This window comes from Python bivittatus, unplaced genomic scaffold, assembly GCF_059951505.1.
Source record: "Python bivittatus isolate LINGU-HERP-01145 unplaced genomic scaffold, Pbiv_v1 ctg000370_np1212, whole genome shotgun sequence".
NCBI lineage: Eukaryota > Metazoa > Chordata > Lepidosauria > Squamata > Pythonidae > Python > Python bivittatus.
Genome location: NW_028277062.1, coordinates 3,914,371 through 3,941,297, shown reverse-complemented (window position 1 = coordinate 3,941,297; position 26,927 = coordinate 3,914,371). Strand labels below are relative to the sequence as shown.

Genomic DNA, 26,927 nt, shown 5'->3' with positions numbered 1-26,927 from the left:
GTCCTGCTAAGGGAGCGACCGGCCAGGCCTGAGGCCCTGGAAGGTCACCAGATTGAGCAGAACACAACTTACAAGGAGTTGGGGGCGGGGGAGATCAGGGGCTTCCCAGAGCTGCCCGAAACGTGAGGGTGAAGGGTCCCAGGTCCTGGAAGAGCCCAAAGTCAGGGCTCCCCTTGCAAGGCTTGAAGTCTTCTGCCAGAACTTCCTTCCCCCAGAGATGGGGAACTTCAGCTCCTATGAAAGCCCCAATGAGCACAAGGAAAAACAGCCGATAGCTCTGAAGGGCAAAGGAAGAGGAGAGCAGGCTGGGGTTGGACAGGGTGCTCATGGGGGGGGGGGGGGCGGCATTCTCTGGGATGGGGCCATGGATGGGGGCAATGTTGCCTGGAGAAAAGTGCCAAGCAGAGGGCTGACTCAGGCTCCCCACCCCAGTGGCCTCCTCCTTTGCAGACTCCCTTGCTGGAGCAATGGGCACACAACAGCTGGGTCTGCCCAGGGGTGCCCAAGGCCTACCGGCAGGGAACCAGCCTGAGGCCTGGACGAGCAGAGGCACTCCATTTCCTCCTAGAACCGGGGGACAGAAGGCCAGGCTGGGTGCTGCATGAATAGCAGCGGGACAGAGCCGCCAAAGAGGACGGCACGGCTCAGCAAGAATGTCAACCAACATACATTGTGCAGCCCACCATAGGCCACAGAAAACATCAGTCAGACCCATGGACGGTTCCTGGGGGCTGGGAGAAAGGGAGATGCTTGCTCAGCCCCAGAAGGGCCACAGAGCCAGACCTTCGCAGCCCAGCCAAAGGAAAGCTCCCACTGGCTGCTGGGGCTTCAAGGAGGTTGGCCCTGCTCGTTGGCGCTCCGGGCTGGGGGCCTCCAAAGAGGCAGCTGTTCACCAACCCCCTCCCACTGCCCACCTCCAGCCTCTGATGTGGGGGGAAAGGAAGCCTCCATCCTCCCCACTTCCGTGCTTCTGGCTCCCTTCGTACTCTGGTCTGCAGCGAGGAGGCACGACCGTCCCCACAGAACCCCTCCCCACAGAACCCCTCTGCGCTCCCTTGCGTCATTCAGCAGCAGATGTGCACGATGCTGTTGATCCTTTCAGGCCGGGCAGGCAGCTCCTGCCAGGAAAAGTGGCTCCAATGCCAGCCTATCCAGATTCCATCTCCACCAGGGCAGCCACCAGGGTCGCAAAGGAGGCAAATGGCGAAGAAGCCAGGAATGCCCCTGTGACCTGTATGCAAAACAAGGCCAGGCTTACATGCCTGGGAGGGGGGCATTGCGGGGGACAGGGCGCATCCACGGACGCAGCCTTCCCGGGCCAACCACAGGGGTTCTGCCAGAGCCTCCCCAGCCACACCCCACCAAGGAGCACTTGGGCAGAGGAAGAGGTTGAGGCTGAGGCTGCCAGCATCACAGCCAGGAAAGGCCAGGGCTGGGGGGGAGATGGGGGCATCCCCGAGGCACGAGCCCCCCGTCCCAGGCAAAACGGGCTTGAGGGAGGCGGCCAGGTTGTTTTCAAGGGCGTAGCAAAAAGCTTCTATCTCGCCTATATCAGCTCAAGAGCGTAGCACGAGGTCCACAAAACCGGGAAAAACTCACCAGCAGTAAAAGCCAAACCCAGGTAAGCAAATTGATGCCAAAGGGAGGGGGGGGACTGAGGAGGCAGCAGCGCCAGGCAGGAGGAGCAATAGAGTCTACTAATACAACAGGCTTCGACTGAACCCTGGTAAGACGGAGTGGCTGTGGGTGTGGGGAGCCTCAAGATCTAGGAGTTTGTCATCTTTGGTTCTTGACAGGGTCGCACTACTCCAGACAGACCCGGTGCGTAATCTGGGGGTCCTCCTGGACTCACGACTCCTGCTCGAAGAGTAGGTGGCAGTCGTGGCTAGGAGGCCCTTTGCACGACTTCGTGTTGTGCAGCAGTTACGCCCCTTCCTGGATCAGGAGGCCCTCCACACGGTCACTCATGCCCTGGTCACCTCCGGGTTGAACTACTGTAACGCGGTCTACATGGGGCTACCCTTGAAGAGTATCCGGAAGCTACAGCTGGTGCAGAATGCGGCGGCACGGACAGTTCTCAATGCCCCTAGGAGGGCACATATAACACCGCTGTTGCATGAGCTCCATTGGTTGCCAGTTTGTTTCCGGGTCCAATTCAAGGTGTTGGTCATCACCTTTAAAGCCCTTCATGGCACAGGACCAGGTTATCTGAGGAACTGCCTCACCCTGGCTATTTCAGCCCGCCCCACTTGGTCCAGCAGAAGGGGCAGGTTGCAGACCCCACTGGTCAAGGAATTTCGATTGGTGGGGTCTAGGCAGAGGGCCTTTTCTGCTGTGGCTCCCGCCCTATGGAACGTCTTGCCTCCTGAGGTCCAGTGCCCCCCTCCCTCATGGCCTTCAGAAAAGGGGTTAAATCCTGGCTCTGCCAGAAGGCCTGGGGGCTGGATGGGGGCTCGCATCCGTGGAGATGGCTGGTGGGGTGATGGGTTGGCCGCCCCCCAGCATCTTGAAAGTTTTAGGGCTAAAATTTATAGGGGGGGGTTAGGACATTTTTAATGCATGTTTCTATTTTTAATTATTTATTGACTTTAGCAATTGTTGGAGGGATTGGTGTTTTTTCCTTTTTTGTTATTGTGAGCCGCCCGGAGTCACCCGTTGGGGGAGATGGGCGGCATACAAGTTTAATAATAAATAAACAAATAAATAATACAGCCCTGCAAGTAAGCCCCAACATATGCAGCGGGGGGGGGGCGGTTCTTCTCTGTTGCTGCTCCTACCCTCTGGAATATCATTCGCCCCTGCCTGTCCCCCCCCCATACTGCCCTTTAGAAAAGCTGTAAAAATTTGGCTAAAGGCAGGCCAGATGCCGGGTGATTTGGATCCCACGTGGAGGTCCATTGACCCAGTGCAATGGTATTTCTGCATTGTATAGTTTACAACATTTTAAATCCTGGATGCCACCTCGAGTCTTCTGATTCAGTGGTCTTATCAATCTAATATTTATTTGCTTGCATTTATTTACTGTCTGTTCATCTCATGAATATCACAGTCCTTAGACAGGATATTTTCCAGTAACTCAGGTTCTAACCAGGAGCCTAGGAAGAATTCTCTTGTCATTGTTATCATTCCTGCAAGCAGAGAGCCCTTTCTGGGCAGCAGCCCCTCCCTGCGTTTTGGGCCCCTTCCGCATCTCAGGTGATGCCAGCCTTAAGCTCCTTCAGCGCACAAAGGTCAGCCGAGGTCACCAGGGACCCAGGTGTGGTGCACCTGTGGGGGGTTGCTTGCCTTAACCTGAGCCAAGTGGCACCGAAGTCCTCGCCTCCCACGTCGCAAGCATTTTCCCCCAGGGCAATTCTTCCTCTTCCTGTTCCCAGTAGCTCGCTCGACTGCACAGTGCAGAAGAGTGGCTCTGAGCCACGGCTTCTCGCACCCAAGAATGTCCAGCAGCTATGAGGAAGAGAATGCCTCTGAGCACCTGCGAAGTGTTTGCCTGCCACTCCTGCCTAGGTGGAGAAAGAGGTAAGCCTCGGGGGGGGGGCTTTCAGGCAGAGCTAGTGGCGAGTTGTGCAGAGCGAGCAGCGCCCTCCGTGTGGTGGTGAGCAGGAACAGGGTTTGCGGGGCTGGGCAGGCTGCCCCACCACAGGCCCGGCCCGTGTACAAGGAAAAGAAGCCAGGAGCAGTGCTGGGGGAGCTGCAGCCTCTGAAGCTGGGGGGCTCCCTTCGCCTCTCGCACCCCTCCATCCTTGGAGTGAGGATAGGAAGGAACATCCAAGGCCCCTCCAGGAAGACCCCAGCTTGAAGAGGGGCCCAAACTAGAGATGCCAGGACCCACTGGGCCAGCAGTATGGCCCCGCGGAGCTACTGGCATTTCCTCTACACTACCCCTCTCTCGGGGTTGAGTTTCACCTGGGCCCCAGCAACTTGCTTCTGAAGCTGGTAGGAGTGGGGAGAGTGCATCTGAGCATATGCAAAGGGCGCATTCTCTCTCTCTCTCTCCCTCTCTCCCATGAGCATGGGTGCCTCTCCCGAGCAGCATCAGAAGCCTGTCTCAGGGTGCAAACCAGCCCGCTGTCGCCAAGGCAGTCCTGACGGCTAGGTGCGGTGTGGCTTCTGCACGGGCAGGGGAAAGAGAGGGCCGGGCCCTTGGCTCTGCTTCTGGCCTGGAATCCACCAGGCTGGAGCTCTAGAAGCGCTTCTCCCTGCGCCTTTGCTGGCCAGGCGTCCCAGGCCCATGGCAATGGGCTCCCGACTTGCCTGTGGCGTCCCCGGGAGTCGGCAGGCCGAAGGGCCACCCGGACACACTCTGGGGCCCTCCTCTGGCCTGCCCTGAAAAAGCAGTGGAGCTGCACAGGATTCGCCTCCACCCCTCCAATCATGAGTTTGTTTATGAAGACTCTCAGTCATCCAGGTGGAATTGTCAAGTAGCAAAACGTCTCTAACCAAAAAGAAAAGGAGTCCAGTTGCCGTGACTCAACCTCCAGACTCCAATCATGAAGTGTGGAGACTCCCCCAGCTGAGCTAGAGGGGGATCTAGCCCCCCCAGTGCCTCCCTCTGACTCGGGGCTTCGGGGGCCCCTCTCCACAGCTCTCTGGCTGGGTTCACAGGACAGGCCACCCTTGGGACCTGGGCTACCTAAACAGAGTGGCTGTGTCCCCATAGCACAGGAAGCACCGATGCAAAAGAAACGATCCAGACCCCCAGTTCCCACCAGCAAACTGAAGTGGAAACTGGCCACCTGGCTGCTCTGTGTGAACCGAGCCCTCCCTGCACGCCCCAGCTTCCCCCTCCTCTTGGGCCTCAGGTCAACCGGCTGTGAAACGGACGCTCTGATGGATGTGATCCTATTCCTTGGTACCTCGGCCTCAGCCCCCGTAGGCCGGGCACACAGACGCAGAGTCTGGGAAGGACGGTGGGGAAGAACCTCCGTCCACCGCAGTTGTGCTCGGCCTCTCCCAGTCCAGGAAATGCGCGAATCCGGGGAGACCCGGCACTTTCAGCTCAGACGCGTATCTCTGCCAGGAGCGGTGCTTCTTTACCGCCCCCGCCGCCGTCTTTCTCCCGGAGGATAAGAGGCGGGTCTCCTCCAAAAGACGCGTGGACGTGCCGGACGGAAGGCCGAACCTGGAAAGATGGCGCGGTCGCCTCCCGCTGGCGGCTGGAGGGACGGCGGGGGCCGCGCGGCCCCGAGCGCGGAGGGCAGCGTGGCTGGCGCGGCTGCTTCGGAGCTGCTTCACGCGCCAGTCGCCCGGCGCGCCCCCTCCCCCTCCCCCTCCCCCGTCCCTGATCCCCCTTCCTTCCTTCCTTCCTTCCTTCCTTCCTTCCTTCCTTCCTTCCTTCCTTCCTTCCTTCCTTCCTTCCTTCCTTCCTTCCTTCCTTCCTTCCTTCCTTCCTTCCTTCCTTCCTTCCTTCCTTCCTTCCTTCCTTCCTTCCTTCCTTCCTTCCTTCCTTCCTTCCTTCCTTCCTTCCTTCCTTCCTTCCTCCCCGAAATACACCATGAGCTGCTCTCCGGCCCAGAGCTCGCTTTGGCCCCTCGCCGACGGACTCGCGGCTGCGCCGGGATCCTCCCGCACGGGAGGCGGAGCTGGGCCGAGGCTCCAGCCCGGGCTGCAGAGCTGTCCACCGCCGAGGTGCTGGAGCGAGAGCCAAGGCGAGTCCTAAAGAGCAGCGCGGGGCCGCCTGGAAGCCCTCTGTATGCGCTCAGAGGCAGCGCGCCATTCCTTCTGCGCGGGCGCTGACCCAGACGCCTCGGGATGGGAGAGGGACCCAACTCCCGTGCTTCCAAGAACGTCAGACCTTTGGAGTGCGAAGGACTAGCGATGCGGGGTGGGGGGTGGCGGCCCTGGCTTGTGGTCCCCCTCTGCATCTACCCCCTTCTCGCCTCCTTGCGAGGGTTGCAGGATATGGAAGCTCCTACACATGCGAAATGCCATTCGCACATTCCATGCTCCGTTCTGCGATTGTGAGAGGCCGGGTTGCCCATGGCCGGCCCTGCCACGACAGTACCCGAGCCAGCTTGGAATGTGACGGGCCCGCGAGGAAGGAAAGGTCTCAGAGAGCTAATTAAGGGACCACTTAAAACGTGCTCGGTGGCCCTTGGCCTCGGGATTCCGGGTCCAGGCAAGAGGCGGCCGGAGCGGGGATTCCGTGAGGTTGAGAATGCTTGACAGCGGGGAGTCACCCCTGCCCAGAATCAGCCGGACTGTGGCCCCCACGCCAGTCCGCCCGGCTCCGCGTCTCCGCCTGCTTCGTTTCGGCGGCCAGGGAATCCCGCAGGATTCTGAAGGACCGAGCGCGGGGGGGGGGGGGGGGTAGCAGAGGAAGCGGGCTTTTCTTGTAAGCATGTCCACCCAATCTGCGGTAAGTGGGAGGGGGCGAGGAGGAAGGGGGTCTTCTTCCAGGAGCCCCACATCTGGACCCGCTTCGGCCACTGCGGGGCTGTCGGGGATACAGGGTCTGGTCTCCGGGGTGGAAAGGGCAAGGAACGGTCCCTCCACTGGCTAAGGGGCCACGGCTGGCCGGCTTCTCCTCCCCCCGCGGCGGAGGAAGGGGCAAGGCTCGCGAGACGTGGCCGCAGCCGCGGGAGGCAGGGCTGGGCCGCTGGGCTGGGGGGGCGCCTCCGCCGTCGCCGCCGCCGCCGCCACCGCCCGCCCGGAGTCGCAGACGCAGCCCAGCCCGCGGCGGCGGCAGAAGCAGAGGCGCCCTCCTCCTCCAAGGTAACGGGGAGGCGCCTGGGGGCCTGTGGGGGGGGGGGAACGGTTGCCTGCCGGAGAGCGCCCGCAGTAACGACCCACCTCTCCCCCCTTCCTCGGGCGTCTGCCCCTGGGGCCTCGCCTCCTACAGCGCACCCGCCGTCCGGGAGCCGTTTCCCGTCCCTTCGCAACCAGAGGAAGCGAAGTGGGTGCTTTGATTCTCGCCAACAGTAATGGGGAAATGTGGGCTCTCCCCCCGCCCGGAGACTCCCCACGGAGTTCGAGAGTGGAGGGGCCTAGGCTTCCGTCGGTTTCTGAGCCTCTGGGAACATGCAGAGCGCCCACAGCGCCCCTGAGTCGTCCTCCACCCTCCATCCATCCCTTCCCAAGGGCGGGGCGGGGCGAAGGAATAGGAGGCGGCGTCCGTCCGTGCCCCCGAAAGCCAGGCGGGGAAGGAGAAAGAGACACCGAGTTTTGGGGCTCCCATGCTGGAGGGAGGGGCGAAAGGAGCCCTCGGCCGGGGTCCCCGGGACCGGCAGCGACTTCCTCTAGCCGTGCGCAGCTCGCGTGCCTGGGCGGGCTTCGGCCCTGTGCCCCCCCCCGGCTGCGAGGCTGTTCCCGTTGCCAACAGAGCAGCTGCGGGAAGCCGCGGGGGCTGGGGGTGGCAGATCTATTAAAAACCTGGAGCGCTCGCGGCCGGGCAGGGGGAGGGAGGGGCTCCCAGAAGCGCCGAGGCAAGATGGTCCCCTCCCCCAGCCCTTCCACGCATGCTCCCGCCGGACACGTGCGGCTGCTCCGCGGCTGACAACAGGCAGGGGGTCTCCCAGGCGCCTGGCAGCCCCCTTCCCCCACCCCGGGCAGCCAAGCCCTCCCTCCTCTGGGAATGGCTCCTCTGGACCTTTTGACCGCCGGCGATGGGAAGGAGCGACCCCCAGCCCCGTTTCCCGAGGCCGGTGGGCGGGCCTGGGCGGAGGTCAGCTAGGGAGGGCAAACGCAGGTTGGGGACTTCTCTGATTCTTGCAGTTCCAGGTGAGTCAGCGATGCCAAGGAAGGAAGCCAGGATGCACCCTCCCCACTGGGGTGGGCGGAGAGGGAGGCGGGTGTCCTTCCAGCAGCCCTCAGGTGGAGCTGGTGATGGCCCTAGAATTGCTGCCTGCAGGGATGGGCCTGACCTTCCAGTCTAACCCACAGCACTGGGGTACCCTTGTGGTCTCCCATCCAAGCCTGACCTGGCAGGCCCTGCTCAGCTTTCAAGCCCACCTGGTTATTTTATGATTTCCTCAGGAATGCCAACGGTTGCACATTGCCCTGTGGCCCCTGGAACTGTTATACTGTGATTGAAAGAATTTCCCTAGGGCCAGCTCAGCCTCCTTTGCATCTTCTGGCATGCTTTTAGAAACATTGCTCCCGAGGCAAGGCCGCCCCCGCCATAAAGCCATTAAGCCATTAAGGATGGTGTCCCTAGGCCAAATTGCAAGTTGAAATTACTTGCAGCCCAGCCGCTAAAGACTCCAGAGACTCTTTTCACAATTCCAAAATAGTGCTTAAACATTCCAGTTGCACGGCTACCCACGACCAAAGCCTAGCTCCCTCCTGCTTCCTCGAGTGCCACCTTGAAACGCCTCCCCGGAGCTAGTGATACAGCAGCTGCCTTCTCTTCTGCCAACTGTGGCATTCCCATCCCTCTTCCTTCTGGCTGTCCTGCAGGAGACAAGGCAGGATAGTTTCAAGCCCAAGGACACAGATTCCCTCGTCTGGTTGCGCCAAGCACAGGACGGCCGTCTCGCCAGCCTGCACAAAGGAGAAACGGGGGGGGCGGGGGGGGAGAAGCGTGCATGTACTAGGCCCTTCCTCCCTGCCCCACAGTCAGGCTCTCTGGAGTGGCGCAAGGTGTGCTGGGGAGACTCCTGTCAGCAGCAACTAGAAAGAGGGATGCCCACAGTCCCCGCCCTGCCCAACTGGGCTGGAAGACCCTCTGGGTGGGCCCCTACCAACAGCCTTCTCTCTCTGATGTGGCTGGAACTCCATCTCCCACCCCTCCACCAAAGGGCCAGAGTTCGGGAGCTATTGTGGATCCCCACCCTGAGTGTCCCACCCACACGTCCAGCCAGCTTTGGGAGAGCTTCTGAAGAGGACCAAGCTCTGTCCTTCCCCGAGCCACCTGCCTGCTCCCATTCTGCAGACGACCCAAGCGAGGAGTGCTGCACACGTCAGAAGAGCGAGACTGGAAGATAAGGGCTGTGCCCGCACAACCCTGACCCACAGCATTTCACCTGCAGATTGCAAGCATCTGTTGGTGTAGCACTTTTTAGCTCCCCATCTGAGGCTAATGGAGGGCCCATGACTGCATCAACTGTGGATAACCAGTCTGATCATAACAAAGAATGTGGGCTTGATCAGGTCACAACTAGGAAAGAACCAGAGAAGGCCTGGGGTGGGGGGCAAGCAAGCAAGGCTGCAGCCACCATCTCTCTCAGCAGCTGACCAATGTCTGTCAAGGACTTTGGGCTCCCGAGATCCTGGCTGAAGCCAGACTGGTTTGGAGTCCTCAAGGCAGGTGGGCAGGCGGGCAGGCGCTGAGGCACCAGCAAGGCTGCCCGAGGAAGGGCCACTTCTAGGACCAGCGCAGGCAAGAGGACCAGCAGACCCTCACCTGTGGGGGGAGGCAGGAAGCGGGGCTTCTCACTTTGGGGCAAGGAAGTGCCAGGCTCCAGGAAGGGAAGCGTCCAGCAGTGGGCAAGGCTGAAGGAGACCCTTCCTGCAGCCAGCCTGCTTCTCTGTGGAGGGAACTCAGTTGGTGGCTGCCAGCCCAAAGGCAAAGGCACTCAGATGTCCTGAGTACCAAGGACTGAGTTGGTTTTCAGCTGCTGATCCGTGGGGGGGAGGGAGCGAGTGCCAGCTCAGGGATCTCCTGACAGGTCCGTGATGACAGGGGTGCAGGTGGAATCATTTTCCTGCCTAGCCTCACTGGGGAAAAGGCTACAGCCCCCCCCCCGCTCTAAAGAAGAGACAGCTATGGCTGATGTGGGTCTTCCAGGCTGCGTGGCCGTGCTCTGGAAGTTTTGGTTCCTAACGTTTTGCTAGCGCCAGCATCTGTGACTGGCATCTTCAGAGGACAGGAGCACAGACAGGCTCCTGTCCTCTGAAGATGCCGGTCACATGCTGGCGAAACGTTAGGAACCAAAACTTCGAGAGCACAGCCACGCAGCCTGGAAGACCCACATCAGCTGTCGTATTCCAGCCGTGAAAGCCTTCGACAATACAAGAGACAGCTACCTTGACTCCAGCATGAGCAGAAGCCCAAGGCCTCAAATGGGTACTTCTGCACTCTTTCTTTAAACACTCGTGCCAGGCCAATAAGGGGCACTTCTCCTGCACAGACTAGGAGCCCGTTGCAAAAGGTTCACCACCTCCCTGCCTCCTCCCCCCCTCCCCCGGCATTCCCTTGTTTGCTGGCACTCTCACACAAGCATATAAGGCTCTGCCCGTTTATTTCAGACCTGTGTTCTTTAAATAGCTGAACAGCTGCTGGGCAACTGGCCTGGAATAGAAACTGGGTGTCCAAATCGCACTGCATACTTCCTGGAGGTCTCCTGTCCTTTTTCAGCCCACGTGTAATTAGACTCTTCTACAAGTGACCACCGCAAACAACCCATAAGAGAAGTCCAGGGTATAATCTGGAAGTTAAGAGAATTTCCAGTGCCACGGACTCCTCGGCTTGAAGTCACCCGGTTCGGCCCTGCTCCATCCAGGGGTCCAATTCCCAGCATCTCCAGCAGAGCCCACCTGGACACCCGCAGCTCCGGCTGGGCAATCTGTACCTTTGTCCAACCAGCCCTGAGCAGTGAAGACGTTTTTCCTGACGAAGTTGCCTTCCTGTGCCCAAACGCATCCATGGGATTCTGCCCCTGCCCCCTTCTCTCACCCCAACGATTACATCTAGAAATGTAGACTTTTACTTATCATTCTGAGGCCCTTCCTTCACTTGCCATTTCAGCTGATCCTTGTAAGGGGGCCTATCAAGCAGCAGATTCAGAAAAAGCCCCCCCGCCCCCATTGTTATTTCTCACCTGACTGCATAATGAGTCAGTCAGGCCCTCTGGAGCAGGCACTACTGTGGAGAAGACCTGCTTCCTGGCCCCCCCGGAGGCACTGTTTAATCAATGGCCTAATCAGCAGGTCCCGGAGAATGCCAAGAGCATGCCAAGGCTCTCAGCTGGTCCAGAGCATCCCTTGAAGGGGCCATTTGGGAATGCTATCCTGAGTGGGGTGCCAATCATTTTTAATACCAGTTTTTCAGTGGTCTGCCTATGTAAAAGACACCGGGAGAGGCCTTCTGAAGAATACATAAAGGATCCCACCTGAAACATCTCTCCATTCCCAAACAACAGAGAGATTCGACCCGGGATCAGGAGGGACCCTCGGCCATTCCTGGTAGGCCAGGTTAGGAAACAGACTCCACAAGGGCTACTGAAACTCCACTTTATTGCTGTAGCATCTAAGAACAAAATCTTGAAGGTCTGACAGAGTTTCTTTCTCCACCACCCCACCCCACCCCATACCAAAGAGAATCATGGCAGGGCAATCTTGAGTTTCCGTCTTTCCCTCCCTCCCTCCCTCCCCTTCTTCGAAGTTATCGCACTCCTCTACAGGGAGGAAGAAAGATAGCAGGAGAAGGTGGAAGATCCCTCAGGGATGAACTGGGAGCCTGGGAAGCAGAAAGCCCACGAACACACGCATGAACGTGGCTCTTCTCCCTCCTTCAAAAGGCTCCTGGACTTAGTATTCCCAGAAACTCCGCTGTTGCCCCCAGACTGGGTTAAAAGCCACGAGAAACTCACCCTTCCAGGACAAGTGCCTGAGCCCAGCCTGGGGGACGGACATACGGTGTGTGACCAGTCAGCAGCGGAGCAGGAGGTGGCCATTCTGAAGCAGCCTTGGATTAAAGGGTCAGGTACGCCCCTCTGCCCAGCCGGTCCCCCAGGCAAAAAGGCTGAACGGATGAAAGGTGGGCCTCTCCATCGCCAGTCACTGCCGAGGCCTGGCAGCACCCCAAAGCCCCCCCACATTGGCGTCAGGGTCGAAGCCACGTCCAGGAAAAGGATGCTAGCGATGCAAGGAAGCCCTCCTGGTGCAGAAGCTCCTGGGACATGAAGGAGGGGGGGAAATTCTATGCCCCAAATAGTGGCTTTCGACCCAGCCAGTGGAACTGTGTACTGCCAGAGCCACGAAGGAGAATTAACCAGGTTAGGAACTGACCCGATGAAATGTTTTCTGTGAACAGGGTTACTCTGGCCTGGGAGTCTGCACGGGCAGCCTGTGATTGCTTAGTGGGAGGGACTCTGCACGTGCCCATTGGTGCCGGTGAACAATAGCCACCAATGAGCCCCCTGCGGGGCACCTCTTGTTCTCCTCTCTGGAAAGCTCTCCTTTCAGGAAGGCAGCCGGATCAGGGCCTCCCCCTTGGTGGGGACGCCGTTCCTTGCTCCTCCCTCGCCCGCTGCTATCTGCCTGGCGAGCTCAGAGAAGCGCCTTTATCAGGCACAGGCAGGACCCAGCGGGGCGGGGGGGGGAGGCGCCGAGACCTTTTTCACTCTGCCCCCCTCCCCCACAGGTGATCTCCTGCCAGTCTGGCAAGATGCCTGCGCCACGGCCTTGGTCGCTCCAGCTCTTCCTGGCCCTTCTTTGCGTCCCACCCTCTACGGCAGTCTTGCCTGGCCAGACGGACGAGCTGAAAGTTGCCACTCAGACGGGCTGGGTGCGCGGCATCCGGATGCCGGTTCTCGATGGCCACATTTCGGCCTTCCTGGGCATCCCCTTTGCGGAGCCCCCTGTGGGCAGGCGGCGCTTCCTGCGCCCGGAACCAGTCAAGCCCTGGCAGCACGTTCTCAACGCCACCTCCTACCAACACGCCTGCTACCAGCTGGTGGACAATACCTACCCTGGATTCCATGGCACCGAAATGTGGAACCCGAACCGGAACATGAGCGAAGACTGCCTCTACCTCAATGCCTGGGTGCCCTCCCCGCGCCCCAAGAATGCCTCTGTCCTGGTCTGGATCTACGGAGGGGGGTTCTACAGCGGCTCCGCGTCCCTGGACGTCTATGACGGGCGTTTCCTGAGCTACACGCAGAACGTGATCCTGGTCTCCATCAGCTATCGCGTGGGGGCCTTTGGCTTCTTGGCTCTCCTGGGCAGTCAGGAGGCCCCAGGCAACATGGGCCTGCTGGACCAGCGCCTGGCCTTGCAGTGGATACAGAACAACATCCAGTATTTTGGGGGCAATCCCAAAACGGTCACCATCTTTGGTGAGAGTGCCGGGGCTGCCTCCGTTGGCATGCACCTCCTTTCATCCCAAAGCCGCTCGCTCTTCCAACGGGCCATTTTACAGAGCGGGGCACCCAACGGGCCATGGGCCACCATCACGCCAGCAGAGAGTCGGCGCCGTGCCACCCTCTTGGGGAAGAGGGTGGGCTGCCACTTCACCAACGATTCTGAGCTGGTGAGTTGCCTGCGCTCAAAAACACCCCAGGAACTGATCGACGAAGAGTGGTCTGTCCTCCCCTACAAGAGCATCTTCCGCTTTTCCTTTGTGCCAGTCATCGACGGGGACTTCTTTCCTGACACCCCCGAAGCCATGCTCAGCACAGGAAACTTCAAGGAGACCCAGGTCTTGCTGGGGGTGGTCAAAGACGAGGGCACCTACTTCCTGATCTATGGGGTCCCTGGCTTCAGCAAGGACAATGAGAGCCTCATCAGCCGGGAGGACTTCCTGGAGGGGGTGCGGCTCGGCGTGCCACATGCCAACGATATTGCCACTGAAGCCGTGGTACTGCAGTACACCGACTGGCAAGACGAAGACAACCGGGAGAAGAACCGGGAGGCCATGGATGACATTGTGGGGGACCACAATGTCATCTGCCCGGTCATGCACTTTGCGACACGCTACGCAGAGCGCGGCAACAAGGTTTATGCCTATCTCTTTGACCACCGAGCCTCCAACCTTATCTGGCCGCTGTGGATGGGGGTCCCCCATGGCTACGAGATTGAGTTTGTCTTTGGACTGCCCCTGAACGACAGCCTCAACTACACGGCCCAGGAGAAGGAGCTCAGCCGGAGGATGATGCGCTACTGGGTCAACTTCGCCCGGACAGGGTAACTGGGGAGGATGGGGCAGGGGGGAGAAGAACAGTTGGATCCTGACGATGCAGAGGGTCCCACCTGTCAAGGAATGGAGGGGAGGCAGAAGCCTGGACGGTACCAAGGAAAGGGAGAGACTAGGAATGCAGGAAACGGCTATTTGTAAAAGTGGAAATGAATATTGGCAACAAAACTCTCAAGCAGATCTTCAGGCTTCAAACTTAAATGACAGCTGGAGTTAGACTGGGTTTATGCCTCAAGGAAAAAGGGACTTTTAAAATCTGCTTTTAAATGTCGAGATCTCGTTCAAAGCCTTGTCCCTGCACATCTGCATGGAAGACGGCTGGTTTGTAGACTGGAGATGGAAATGGGGGCGGGGGGCTGGCAGCCCAGGGAGGTCCGAGGGTGCCCTGGGTTTGGAAATGAGAGACTCCGACAGTGCCTTGCCTGGAGAGGAGGGGAAGGCCCGGTGGGGAAGCCGGAGGGGGGCAAGGGGGTGATGGTGTCATGCTGCACCCGGACAGAGAAAGGCACGAGGCAGGCATAGCGGGGAGGCCTGTCTGCAAACAGCAGGTCACCCTTCCTGTCTCCACACAGGAGCCCCACGGACCCCGCAGATAAGGGCAGTGCCTGGCCCACGTACACCCCCTCCAAGCAGGAGTACGTCAAGCTCAACACCCAGCCGCTGGCCACGGACCGCAGCCTGCGTGCCCAGATCTGCGCTTTCTGGAACCGCTTCCTCCCCAAATTGCTGAACGTGACAGGTGGGTCAGAGCCCTGGGGCAGTGGAGGGAGGGGCGCAGTAATGGGGGGCACTGGGAGCAGGCAGCATCCAACCTAGCCGAAGTCGGGACAGAGAGGACCAAAAGCAGACCTGGGCACCTTCTGCTCTGCCATGGCCTTCCATTCCACCAGCCCGGCAACTCCCTTCTTTCTGCAGCCACTTCTTCAGCCCAGACGCTTTGCCTTCTCTCAGCCCAGTGGACCCTCTAAGTCTGCAGCCCTCAGCACCCCCCCCCCCCCGCCATGGCTCCAGCCCACGATCTGGAGGAACCATGTTTGGCTCCACTTGGTTGACAGCCCTTGGGCCGCTCTGGCTGGCGAAGGCCTCTCCAAACACCCTCCCTGGCTGGCTTTAACGCCTCATTCTCTTCTCCCTTGTAGAGCTCACCAGGATTTGCAATGGTTCCATCCGGGGCCAGGGCCCCCTCTCCGCCCCACTGGCCTCTGCTCTCGCCTTCCTCCCCTTCCTCCTCCTCCTCCTCCTCCTCCAGGGGCAGCTCCCACCTTGAGTGCCTCCCAGGAAGCGGCTGCTGCCCGGAAAGGGAGCACGGTGGGAGGAAAGGTCCCTGCAGCTGTGCAGGGCCCCAGTGGGGGAACCCTGGAGTGGCGGGAAGGAGAGAGGAGGAGGAGGCCCTGAGCCCCAGAACAGCTGGAACAGCCCCCGGCGTTTCCACCGCCCACCCTGGAACTGGAGAAATATCAGTCTGGCTCTTGAGGAAGTCTGTGACTGCGTTCATTGGGGGCAACGGCTTTCTCTGCGGCGTTAGGGTGCACTGGGTGGCTGGCTTTCCAACTGCATCCGGCGCTCCTGGACAGGGCCTCTGTAGCCGAGATGCGCGTCTCCAAGCCAGACCCAGTGAGACAAGCAAGCCAAGGAGCTGGGGAGCAGCTTCTGGGCAAACCAGGCGGGGGGTAAGATACGCCTCCCCCGTTCTGTCCTTCCCAGATGCTTTTTTCACATCAGGCTCATGCCCAGTCTTGAGCCTGGCAAAGGGAAAATCTGGCAGCAAGGGCAGTGGGGTGAAGGAGAAGACAAAGTTGGGGAGTAAAATTAGCCCCCCATGTGCTTACTATGTCCTTTGGGCGCCCGAGAGTGGCAAGAGGTTTCGGCAGGCACTGGATGTCCTCCGCCGGGTGGCCGCAGGGGGGATGTCTGCATGTCTCACGTGGCTGCTTGGCTGGGACAAGACAAGGGGAGCCAGGGAGGGAAAGCCCAGGTGGCTCAAGCCTGGCAGACCAGGGGGGAGCCCAGATTCCTGGCTCAGGAGCAGAAGGAAGAGCGGGGAGTCTCCCAGCCCCTCTCGCAGGTAGGCAGGGGTGCTGTTCAGCCCCTCCTGCCCTGCCAGCTCCCAGCCCCAAGCCTCTGCAAATTGGAAGACCACATCAGATGGCCCAGGCCAGGCATCCATCTGCCAATTGCTCTGCGACTGGGAAAGCAGAACAGACCAGCCACGCCTCCAGCAAGCATTGCTCTAGCGGGTTGCGTGAACCAGGCAGCCGCTGGGCCTCGTGAGGGATAACTGTTGCCTGTGATGGGGGGGGGGGGACTGCCCAGAGCCCTGCTACCCGTGCTGCCCCCAGTCAGGAAGAGGAGAGGGAAGGGGGCTGTTGCTGGAGAGCAAAAAGAAGAGGGGGCGTCAGGAGGATCCTCACATCCGAAATTCTCCTGTCACCCTGCCCCTTCCAGAGGACGCATCCTGAGCCCTTCTGCCCCCTCAGCTTCTCGGGGGCTCCACCGCTGCCCGAGCTGCTTTGCAAACTGAGGGTGGGGCTCCTTAGCTTCCAGGCACAACCCGTCCCCGACTCGCTCCTCCAAAGAGCTCCATCGCAGACCCGCCAGGATAAAACGTCCCATTAGCAAGCGAGCGCTTCCTTCCACAAGGCCAGGGCAGCCCTGCCACCACTCTCTGGCACCGCGGGGCAGGGAGGGAGGCACCCTCCTGAGTGCCACGTCCAGGGCTCCTGCCCAAACCACAAGGCCAAGCAAGCTCTCTGCCCCCCCCCAGTCCTTTCCATTGCTAAGAACAAGTCCTCCCGCTTCTGCCCAGGGCAGTCCACAGGCCCATAGAGAAAAGGAAAAGGTGCTTCACTGCCCCGCCAGCCGGTGCACAAGAGGAGGGCCTTCAGCTCCACCGCCTGCAGAGGTCGTCCCCACCTGGCAGCCTTCCCCTAACACCTCTCTCTCTCTTTCTTCCCCCCACTCCTGTGTCCCTGGATGTTCTTGGTCCCCCCCCCCCCCCGCCCCTGCCTGTCACTCTCTTCTCGGCTGGCACCACCCCAGACAACATTGAGGAGGCCGAGCGGCAATGGAAGCTGGAGTTCCACCTCTGGAGCGCCTACATGATGCATTGGAAGAACCAGTTTGACCATTACAACAAGCAGGACCGCTGTTCGGAGCTGTGATGGGAGGAGTTAGCGTCACCCCTTATGCACCCCCCAAACCTTCCAGTCAAAGAGCCAGTTTGCCACTTGGTCCAAAGCACCCAGAGGAGTCCACCGCCCAGCCCAGGTGGATCCCTCCCCCCAGCAGCAAGTTGATCTACTGCTCCAATTGGGGAGGGCACCCTGCCAGTCCCGATGTTCCCTCTCACCCGGCCCCAGCCCTTCCCGTCTTGTGCCCTGAGCCTGCCCACTCAGCTGGGATTTGTATATAATGTTTATTTTATTTAAAGAGGAAATGTGGTAAAACCACACACACACACACACACACACACACACACAAACACCCCTACCTACCTACCTATACACACACACACACATATATATATATACATATATAGATTGAACTGTATAGTAGTAACCAGCTGCAGCAGCCGCTGCTACAGGCGACCCTACCCCACTTTCTGCCTCTTCCAGCCGCCCCCGCCGATCCCAGGACGCCTCTTCGCCCATGGCTGCGCGCAGCCGCCCCCTCGCCCTCGGGACCCGCCAACCGGCCCCCTGCATGCCTGTCCGCCGCGCGCGGAGCTCGCGTCTGTGTTTGACCCCCGGACCTGCTGCCAATAAAGTCGTGGATTCCCCAGCGCCTGGTCTCTGCCTGGCGGGGCCCGGGCGGGCGCGGGCGCAACGAAGGGCGGCCGGACGGGCTGGAGAGCTGCAGGGACCCTCCCGGCCGGCCAACCTCGGCGGGGGCCAGTCCTGGTCGGAGAGGCGGGGGAGGAAAACCCGGGGCCCGTTTCCACAGGGCTTCCCGGATAGCGAAGGGCGGCGTCCTTCGCCTTCCGCTCCCTACCCATTCGGCTAAGTTGAAGCACGTGCTTCTTGAGCATGTGCAGAGGGCCTTCCGTTCCTGGCGCAGGCGTCGGGGGCCCTCCTCCTCCTGTCTCCGGACCACAGACTGCAACGGAGCAAAACCGGCGGTGGGCTGAGGAGGCTGGCGGGGGCTGCGGGGCCCTGGGCTCTCGGGAGGCCTCGGACGGCAGCGCTGCATGGTCTCGCAGTTTCCGGAGACGACCGCTGCCCCGCTTCGGGTGGCGGCGTGCGCCCTTCTCGGGCGGGGGGGATGTGTCGGCGCATCCTTCCCCACGTGCAGTTCCGTTGCGTGGCCGTTGGGGGGCGGGGGCAGGCGGGCGGCCGACTCCCCCCGGGCGTGCTAGCAATTCTGCCCTGGGCCCGGGCGGGGGGGCGGTCACGAAGCGGACGGAGGTGAAGCCCGGCGCCTGCCGTGGTCTAGCAGCGCCCGCTTTTTCAGGGGCCGCCGGGCTAAGCGGGGCGGGGGCGCCTATGATGCAGCTCCCCGGCGCGCCTGCGGTTCTTCCCTCTCCCGGGACTCTTTGGAGCAGCCGCGGGATGCCAGAAGGGATGGGCCCCGGCTGCGCCAAGGCCCTCTCCCGCCGCGCTCCGACGCCTTCCGCTCTCCCCTCTTGCGCGCCTGGGGACGCTGGGCCGCAGGTGTAGCTTCCGCGTGCCCTGCGCCCCAGCCGGCCTCAGAGCAGGACCCCCGCCGGACCTGAGAGCACCCCCCCATCATCATCATCATCATCATCATCATCATCATCATCACGATGGCTGGAGCTCTGAGACTGAGCGGGCAGGCGGGGAGTCCCTTAGGACCCCCTTCGCTCTCTCCCCGCCAGTCCCCGAAGCCTCGGCGTCTGCAAAGGTGGATCGGGCGCAGCAGGGCGGCTCAGCCCATCCTCCCCCTGGAAACACCAGCAGCCTCTCGCACAAAGAGGGGAAACGGCGGGAGGCCCGCGAGAAAGAACCGGCGCCGGTGGGGGAGCGGGAGGAGCTAAGCTCCTGGTGGGCGGGGCTCCCGGGTCCTGCCAGAAAGCGAGCCAAGCTTTCCGGAGGGGGGGGTGCCGCGCTCGCTCCGACCTCCGCTGCTGCGGCTTACAGGACCGGGGGATGGGTGAGGCGGGCATTCCCCTGCTAGGAAGCTCGTGGTGACTGGCATTCCCAGGCGCGCCCCCAGCCGGAAGGTAACGGCTGGGGACTCCTGCTTCGGAGTCAGCTCGCCAATGCTGCCCCACCCCTGCTCCCCAAATGGGGGCGGGGGGCCAGATCTGCCCAGCACTGGCGGGCCTGGGGGGAGAGCCCTCCCCCGCCTGCCCATCTGGGGCAGGGGCAGGGCACAGGGAGGGCCTCCTTGTAGAAGGAGGAAGTCTCGAGGCCTCCCACCTCTTCCCCTCTCTCTCTTTTGCAAGGTTGGAAGGTCAAGGGGAAAACAGGGTCTCTCGGGGGCCGGGGTTCGTTAAGGATATTGGGGAGCCCGCCCCACCCTTAACAGAGTGGCTCCCAAACCCACCCTTCACTTCCAGAGGAAAGGAAAGCACGGCGGGGGAGGGGCGGGGGGCGTTAGTCCGAGACTCCTCACTGAATCTGAAAATTGTAACTGCACAACAGGCTGATCGCGACTGTACTGTAAAAAGGTGTCTGAATCTGCCCTTCCTCCCGAGAATCACAGATTCCAGTTAAACTGTATTTTGGAGGGGGGAGGGGAGGGCCATTTGCAGGATTCTTTTCCGCTGATCTATATTTCGTACCTGTCCAAAGATGTATTTTGTCTCTTGGCAAAGCTGGAGGCGTCCCCCTTTTGGCATCTCTGTATTAAATCTCTGCGAAAGACGTGCCCTTGGCTCCCTTCTCTGCTTTCACCCGTAGCAGCAGCGGGGTGGGGGTGGGGGGGCCAGGTTCAGACTTCAAGGAGCTGGGCTGGGCTGGGTTGGGCTGGGCTGGGCTGGGCGGGAAGGAGGCGACCAAAGGGGGAGACTCCACAATCCCCCCGCCCCTCGGCCCAAGCCTGGGGGAGGGGGAGGGGGGAGTGAGGTCTCCTGTAAGTTATGCAGATGGGGGACATACGCAGAAGGGGTCCGAAAGCCAGGCTGGGGCTACAGCCCTACCCAGTTTCCTCCCTGCCACAATGTTGGGCTTTGCCGCTCTTCTCTCCCACCCTCCACAGAGCCACTGAATCTACAAGTCTGAGCTAAGAGAAAAAGGCTCGACCTCCCGCCTGCCCCCCCACGAAGGCCTCTGCCTGTGCTCAGAGGCAGCCTCACATTTCCCGGCCAGAGCCTCCTTGCTGAGACATGGAACGTCCCTATCCGGTTGCTGCAGCAAGTTGGGGGCTCCCAGCCCAGCCCTGGCCCTGGGGTCAAGCCAAGGTCGCTGCCCTCTGACCCCTGGCTGCGGCCGAGAAATGGGGTGGGGGCGGGCATGGGGTTCATGTGGGGAGGGGCGCTCCCAGGGCTCAGGTGTGGGGGCTCCCCCAGCTCCCTTCCTCAGGGAGGCCTGTCCCGGGAATCCATGCGGCCGGCCGGCCGGACGTTTCCGGAGGGGGGGCGCTGTGGCTGCTCCAGGGCAGCTTGTAAACCCGGCTGTAATTTTACAGCAGCAGATTCGCGACTGGAGCTAGCAAATGGGTGCACGCACAGACACACACACACTCACACCCCACACGTTTCAGCACCGTGGCCTTGTATGTTAAGAAAAGAGCCATCCAGCGCCCTCCACCGACGGGACCTGGGGGGCCGGGGCAGTGGGGGTCCAGGGCCACGGGGGTGAGGACTGCACCAGGCTGGGTGTTCTGAGCACTGCTCACACAGACAAAGTGACCGTTTGAAAAGCTGGGGGGCTGCCAAGCCAGCCGCACAAGTTGGCACCGCGACAAAGTCAGCTGGGGACGTTAAAGCTGGCGGGAGAGAGAGCCGTTTGAAATCTAATTTTTTTGTTGGGGAACGGCTGCCTGGATCCCCTCCAAATTTCACACACTTCCAGGGGGGTGCCTGGCCTCCCCTCTGAATTTTTTGCAGATTTTTTCCGTCACCCCAAAGGGGTTTATTCAAGTGTAGAAAGTTGCGTAGGGGGAAAAAGGACCAGGCTTTTCTCAGTTGCCCTGTTTTTTTTTTCTCTCTCTCTCTCTCTTTCTCGTTGCCTTCCCCAATCGCACGGAAGGGGCTGGCAGCTCTGGGGGGGCGCGGGGGCACCCTCTTATTTTCTTTATTTTTTCCCAATTCTGGATTCCCTGGAAAACCTTTGTGACAAATCTTTCGGGCGAACTGGAAGGAGGTCCCCAACTTCTCTGGTTGGAGCAGGAAGAGGGGCAAATGTTCCCCTTCTCAGGGTGGGGGACAAGCCCCGCACGGATCCAGAGACAGCCGAATGCCAAGATTGGGTGGCAAAAGGGCACAGCCAAACCTTTGCTTTCTGTGGCTGCAAAATATTTTTTTAAGGGCTAAACTAAGACTTCTGGAAAACACGGCCCCCAATCATCTGGAGGGGGCGAGGGTCTGCAGAGCAGGTAAGCCGGGGGTGTTCAGGGCGGGGGCGGCACGGGTCTGGCTCAGAAGCGGGTGCAAGGCCAGAGGCGGGCAGTGCTGTTCTCAGTGCCCAGGATGGCACCCAGATGGGGCAGGAAGGGCTAGCAGGCCGTAGCCAAGCAGATTAGTTTAGCGAAAGGGGGTCACAGCCCCTTGCAGATGCCCCCTAATTGCCACAACACACACACCCTGTCAGAGGGGAGTCAACTGCGGTGGAAAAGATGTGGGTGGAAACCAACCTTACAAAAACTGCCTAATCACACCCTATCTGAAAAAGGGCCCAAAGGGAAGCCCTTTGTGGGGAGGGATGCTGGAAAGCACCCCCGAGTGCCCCCTTGCCACCCCACAATCGGGGGGACGGCGCGCCCCCCATCCACAGCTCAGCTCCAGCAAGAAACCCCTCTGTACAAGAGACGTGGGTGTTCCATCCACCCTTCCTCCAGCCCCTTCCTCCAGGGGCTGGGGGGGGATAGGCTAGGCCGCCAAAGGAAAGTCTGGGGGGTGGGGGAAGCTCCGACTGCCCCAAGGAGCCCCCAGGTTTGAAATGGGGGCTGCAAGAGGATCAGTGCGGTCAGGGCCCCAGAACGGTTGAGATTTCAGCCTTTCTTCACCCCCTACCAAATATTCAAAAATAAAAATCTGCCCCTCAAGCCCACCCAATTTTTTTTTGCAGGATTTTTTTTTCAAACATTGGGCCCATATCAGTCCCCCTCCAAAACCTCCCCAGAACCAGTCTCTGATCCGGGGATCCCCTTTGCTCCACCACCTAGAAATCCAGCACCACCCCCCACTCCCCGGCCTTCCAAACAGCCTACAGGTTCCAGATTTTTCTTTTACGCCAGTCACCCCCTCTGGGGCACTCGGGGCTCCCCAGACTTTGCAGAAGCTGATGCAGTCATCCCCCCTCTTCAAGACGGGGGGCAGCAAGGTTCCCGCAGACACTGCCCCCTCTCTGCCTCCCCCACCCCAAAAGCAGCTGGGGACGTTGGAGGGGTATTGCTCTAGTCTTGCCTGGGACTGAAAAGTGAATTCTGAGTTAAAAGTCAGTAGGTAGAGGAGGTGGTGGGCATTTTTACCATTGCCTAGTCTGACCGCCCCCCCCCCATTTTAGATTGTTGGTCCTGAATGCTGAATCGGGGGGGGGGGCTTTATTTAATCACAAACTCCAGGTGTGCTCAAAAGCTTCCTTCCAAATCTTGTGATTTAGCCTATCGTGGGCAGACTACCTGCCCCCACCCCTTTTCGCCCAACTGCCCCACAGCAAGGGGGCTTCTCCCCAAGACAGGCCAACAGAACAGAACAGAACCAATTCTTTCTTTCTGAATCCAAGGGCGATCTGTTGATGCAAATCTGGTGCGGGGAGGCCGAGTTGTACTGGCAGAACTGAGCGTAAATCTCTCCGGGGGGGGCAGAGGGGGAGAGAAACGGGTTTCCTACAGCAATGTACGTGGCGATAGAACAGGCCGAGCCCCACCCATCATGTTCAGCCCCAGAGAGCAGCTGAAGTCAAGTCCTCGCGTGGACCATTGCAGATGCTGGGGGGGTGGGGGGGACAAGCCTCGGGTGCTTCTTTGACCTCTTCCGTAGAGTCGCTTACATTTTCTCGCCCTCTCTGAATTGGGGGCCAAGCGTGCATCAGGCCACGGCATTTCTGCATGCTCGCAGCCCATCAGTGTGGGGGAAGGACCGTATGCTGTGCGGGGGGGTCAGTTCAGCCAGCTTGGGCGTTGTCACTCGTCTCCGTTTTCTGCTGCACAGAGGGCGGCGTCACTCCTTTCAGAGCTCTGAGTTGCTCTGGCCTGCCTGTGCACCCCTACGACTGGAAGACCGGCTGGCCCTGCTGCTTGTGCCCCGCCCCGCTCGCCCCGCCCCCAGCAACCCCCCCTTCCCATACCCACTCGAGTTCATGGGCAGGTTGAGTGGAAGCAGGGCCCCCCCCACATTGGCCGACGTGCCGGATCCTGTGATCCCAGAACAGGATGGGTAAGAGAGGCCCCCCAGCTGAGAACCTAGCCAGGGTCCTGCCTCCCCCCCCCCCGCCTCTGGGCATCCCCTCTCCCCTGTTCCTAGGGCTGCTGGGAAACATCCCCATTCAGAAAGTAAACACAGAGAAGGGGCTCCAGAAGGCAGGGCCCAAGGCAGCCACAGCGGGGGGGGCACTTCTTGCCGCAGTGACTCCTCTGCCCCCCAAGCCTGCCCTGCTGAGCTGAGCATCGACGCTGGCGCCCGCAGCAGCAGCACGACATGGTTTGTTGGCGATCAGGAATCCACAACCCATTTTGTGGTGCTAATGCGAGCGGCCAGGACACCTTCGACCAGGGGCCGGGCACGGGCCCCGCGGCTCCCAGGAACGAGGCAGCGGCGAGGACTCCCTAGGGGCCCTCGGGGCCCCCCTGCTCTGCCAGCCCGGCTCTAGCAGCACCTCAATACTGGCGCCGCCGCTCCCCGCGGCCAGTGTTCCTCGTGCTGCTGCAGTGAGGCGGTGCCCTGCCACGAGGCCCGGGGCCGCGCTCGGGGCAGGAAGGGGCGCCCCCCCCGCCGGTCCGGACAAAGGCGCAAGGAGACCCAGACCAGAGAGGCAGCCTTTATTGGGCTCGAGGACGAGGACGAGGACGTGCGAGCGGGGCGGGCGGCTGGGCCCTCGCCGGGGCCTGGGGGCGCTCAGCGGGAGAGCAGCGGCAGGTCGGCGCTGCCGGGCGCCATGAGGAATCCGGGGTCCAGGTTCAGGCTGTCTGGAAGAGAGAGAGAGAGAGAGCGCGAGAGAGCGAGAGCGCGGCGCGGGCGGAGCCAGGGGGCGGCGGGACCCCGGCCCGGCCCGCCCCCCGGCACCCCCGGCGCCCCTTACCCTGGTCGAAGCTGAGCTTCTTGGCCGGCGGGGGCGCATCGCCCAGCCCCTCGGCGTCGCCTAGGTCCCGGTGCGCGTCCGCGTCGTTCAGGGCGCTCAGGGTCACGTCCGCCGCCGCCGCCGCCGCCCGGCCCTCCCCGGCTGCCTTGGGCTTCCTGGGCGCGGGCGGGTCGGCCGGCGGGGGCGCGGGGGCCGGCGGGGGCGCGGGCGGGCCGGCGGGCGGCTTGCGGCCGGCGGGCTTCTTCGGGGAGTCGGTGGGGGGCGGCGGCGGCAGCCCGGTGTCCTCGTAAGCCTTGCGCTTGGCGGCCGCCTTGAGCTGCGCCCTGCGGGGGGAGGGGGGAGAGCAGGCGGTCACGGGCCGGGCCGGGCCGGGCCGGGCGGGGGGCGGGGCCGCGTCGGGGGGGCGGGGCGGGGCGGCTCACACAGTCCGGTCCTTGATGAGGGCGCTGATGCGGTGCAGGTCGTCGCCGAAGCGCTGCACGGAGGCCCGCAGGAGGGCGATCTCGGCGTCCGTCCACTTGGCCCTGCGGGACGCGGACAGTCAGCGCCGGCCGCCCGCCCCCCCCCCCCGCCCGCCCGCCCGCAGCCCCCCGCGCCCGCTCACCCGGCCGGGGACGAGTCGGCCACCGGGTGCAGCTGCATCGTCAGTTCGCCCAGCTTGGTGAAGGCGGCGCCGGCCGCGGAGAAGATCTCGCCCACCTGCGGGGAAAGGCGGTCAGCCGGGCGCGGAGGCGCTCTGCCCGCGCTCAGAGGCGCCCTCCCCCCGGCCGCGGGCACCTTGGTGGAGGCGGAGGTCATGGCGGCGGCGGTTCCCTCCTCTCCCTCTGCGGCGCGCCCGCGCAGGCGCCCTTCCGCTCGGGCGCTCCTTCCGGGCGCTCTATGGTGCGGCGTCACGCGCGCAGCTCCGACGGCTCGGCCCCGCAGAGCCCGGTGACGCCCGCGCCCCTCCGTCCCCGGCTGTTCCCGGGGCTCCGGCCGATGGCGGGGTAGGCCCCCCTCGGGAACCCCAGGCCCCAGCGCCAGGCTGCCCCCCCGCCCGCCCGCAGCCCCGCCCCGCCCCGCCCAAAGAGCAAGACCAACGAGCCAGATCAAATGCTGTTTATTGCACACACGGCCAGGACAGGGATCGACTCTTCGGGGCTGCTGGACCGGTCCCGGTGTGGGCACGCAGGCGCGGGGGGCGGGGCGGGGCGCGCCAAGCGGGAAGCCCCGTCCCAGCCCCCCAGGAGCGAGGGGGAAGGGGAGGGGCCCAAGTCGCGCCCGCTTCCTCCCTCCGCGCATCCGGTCCCTTCCAGCCACCGGGAAGGGGCGTCGCGCCGAAGACAGAGCAGGGAGCCCAAGCAGCACACGCGCGGATCAGACCGGGGAGGACTGGCTGCTGGCAAGCCGGGCGAATCCGGGCCCGGCCGTGGGGCGGGGAGGGGGGAGAACGCATCGCTATTTACACAACATGGGAGTCCTCCTCTGGTCGGCCAAAGGGCGGGAGGGGCGAACTGACCTCCTCCTCCCTCCCAGACAGCGGAGGGCCCCGCGTCCTGCCACAGGGGCGAGGAAGGGGGCCCCTTCGCGGCAGAGGATTCCCGCACGGGGGGGGGAATCAACAGGAACCGGGGGCGAGGGGGCTCCAGCAGGGAAGGGGGCTATTAGCGGACCATGTACTCCTTGCGCTTGTTGAGGCGCACTTGGCAGAAGCAGAAGCCCCCCAGGACAAAATAGAGGCCGGCGGCGATGAAGCAGTTGTAGCTGACTTGGTCGTAGAGCGCGTGGATCTTAGTCATCCCGGATCTGCGGCGAAGCGGGGAGAAAAGGGTGGCTCGTGTCAGGGTCTTCGGCGGGCGCGCGCGCGCACGCACAGGCCCGCCCCCGGGGAGCCCCGGGACGCCCCCGGGCTCCGGCAGGCCCTGCTTCCCCCGGAGGGGCCGCGCACTCACTTGAAGTCCTCCTCGGTGGCGGGAATGTCTTCGATCAGGACCGCGGAGTGCACGTTGAAAAAGAGGCCCAGCAGCACCTGCAAGGGGAGCGGAGAAGGCGGGAGGGGCGCGCTCTGCGCGGGAGCCCCCGGCAGCCTCTGCAGCCGGGCGGGGGCGGAAGGCGGGCCCCGCGGAGCCCGGCCCGGCCGGGAGGGCGCCTCCGCGGAAGCGGGCAGCCGGGCGCGGGCCCCCGCAGGCGGCGGACCAGCCTGGCCGCGGCGGCCGGGAGGGCCGAGGGCCCCGCCGCCGCCCGCGTTCGGGCAGGCCCCCTCGGCAGGCTCGCGCCCCCGCCCCTTCCCCCGCCGGGCGCGCGCCTTACCAGCATGATGACCCCCCAGACGCTGAGCACGATCCCGCAGGCGGCCATCTTCGGCCCGCAGCACAGCAGCGAACTCATGGCCGGCGGAACCGTGGCGCGACCGCGAAGCCCCCGCAGACTCAGCCGCCGCCGCCGGCCGCCCTTGGCAGGTCACCAGACGGACGCCACCAATCGCGCGAGCGGGGGACGCCGCCGACTCGCTTCCCTCCCCTGCGCCGGGAGGCAGTGGGCGAGACCGAGGGGCGGGGCAGAAACGCGGCGGAGATGCGCATTGGTGGCTTCGTCGCGGAGCGCCCCACTCCGAGCGAGCCAGGGGGAGACTGCACGGGCGGACCAGGAGGGGGCGCCTTTCATGGCTGGAAGCGGGCGGGGGAGGCGGCGCAGAATCAGCCGAGGGGACACCCGTGCTGGGGTCACATGGA

At 62.4% G+C, this 26,927-nt stretch overlaps 3 protein-coding genes across 6 annotated transcripts; 1 reads left to right on the top strand and 2 right to left on the bottom strand.

The window, feature by feature from the left end:
• Positions 1–1,587: 1,587 nt before the first annotated feature.
• Positions 1,588–18,574, top strand: ACHE (acetylcholinesterase (Yt blood group)). Of its 3 annotated transcripts, XM_088142092.1 has the most exons (5): positions 1,588–1,621; positions 3,375–3,519; positions 12,305–13,845; positions 14,428–14,594; positions 16,895–18,574. In XM_088142092.1, exons 3-5 carry the CDS (start codon positions 12,329–12,331, stop codon positions 17,014–17,016), a joined length of 1,806 nt encoding a protein of 601 aa, XP_087998218.1. In that variant the 5' UTR covers positions 1,588–1,621; positions 3,375–3,519; positions 12,305–12,328; the 3' UTR covers positions 17,017–18,574. The 3 variants fall into 3 exon arrangements, with proteins under 3 accessions (XP_087998218.1, XP_087998217.1, XP_087998219.1); XM_088142091.1 differs by lacking the exons at positions 1,588–1,621; positions 3,375–3,519 and adding an exon at positions 6,597–6,714; XM_088142093.1 differs by lacking the exons at positions 1,588–1,621; positions 3,375–3,519 and adding an exon at positions 6,865–7,719.
• A 5,367-nt stretch (positions 18,575–23,941) lies between these two features.
• Positions 23,942–25,167, bottom strand: BACC1 (BPTF associated chromatin complex component 1). Of its 2 annotated transcripts, none has more exons than XM_088142126.1 (5): positions 24,994–25,167; positions 24,821–24,915; positions 24,639–24,740; positions 24,217–24,539; positions 23,942–24,103 (listed from the first exon to the last, which is right to left on the bottom strand). In XM_088142126.1, the coding sequence occupies exons 1-5, from the start codon at positions 25,012–25,014 to the stop codon at positions 24,033–24,035; spliced, it is 612 nt and encodes a 203-aa protein (XP_087998252.1). In that variant the 5' UTR covers positions 25,015–25,167; the 3' UTR covers positions 23,942–24,032. The 2 variants fall into 2 exon arrangements, with proteins under 2 accessions (XP_087998252.1, XP_087998253.1); XM_088142127.1 differs by having other exon boundaries at positions 23,942–24,099.
• Positions 25,168–25,299: 132 nt separating this feature from the next.
• RNASEK (ribonuclease K) lies at positions 25,300–26,794 on the bottom strand. Its single transcript, XM_088142186.1, has 3 exons — positions 26,506–26,794; positions 26,148–26,224; positions 25,300–26,001 (listed from the first exon to the last, which is right to left on the bottom strand). Exons 1-3 carry the CDS (start codon positions 26,581–26,583, stop codon positions 25,860–25,862), a joined length of 297 nt encoding a protein of 98 aa, XP_087998312.1. The 5' UTR covers positions 26,584–26,794; the 3' UTR covers positions 25,300–25,859.
• Positions 26,795–26,927: the final 133 nt, after the last annotated feature.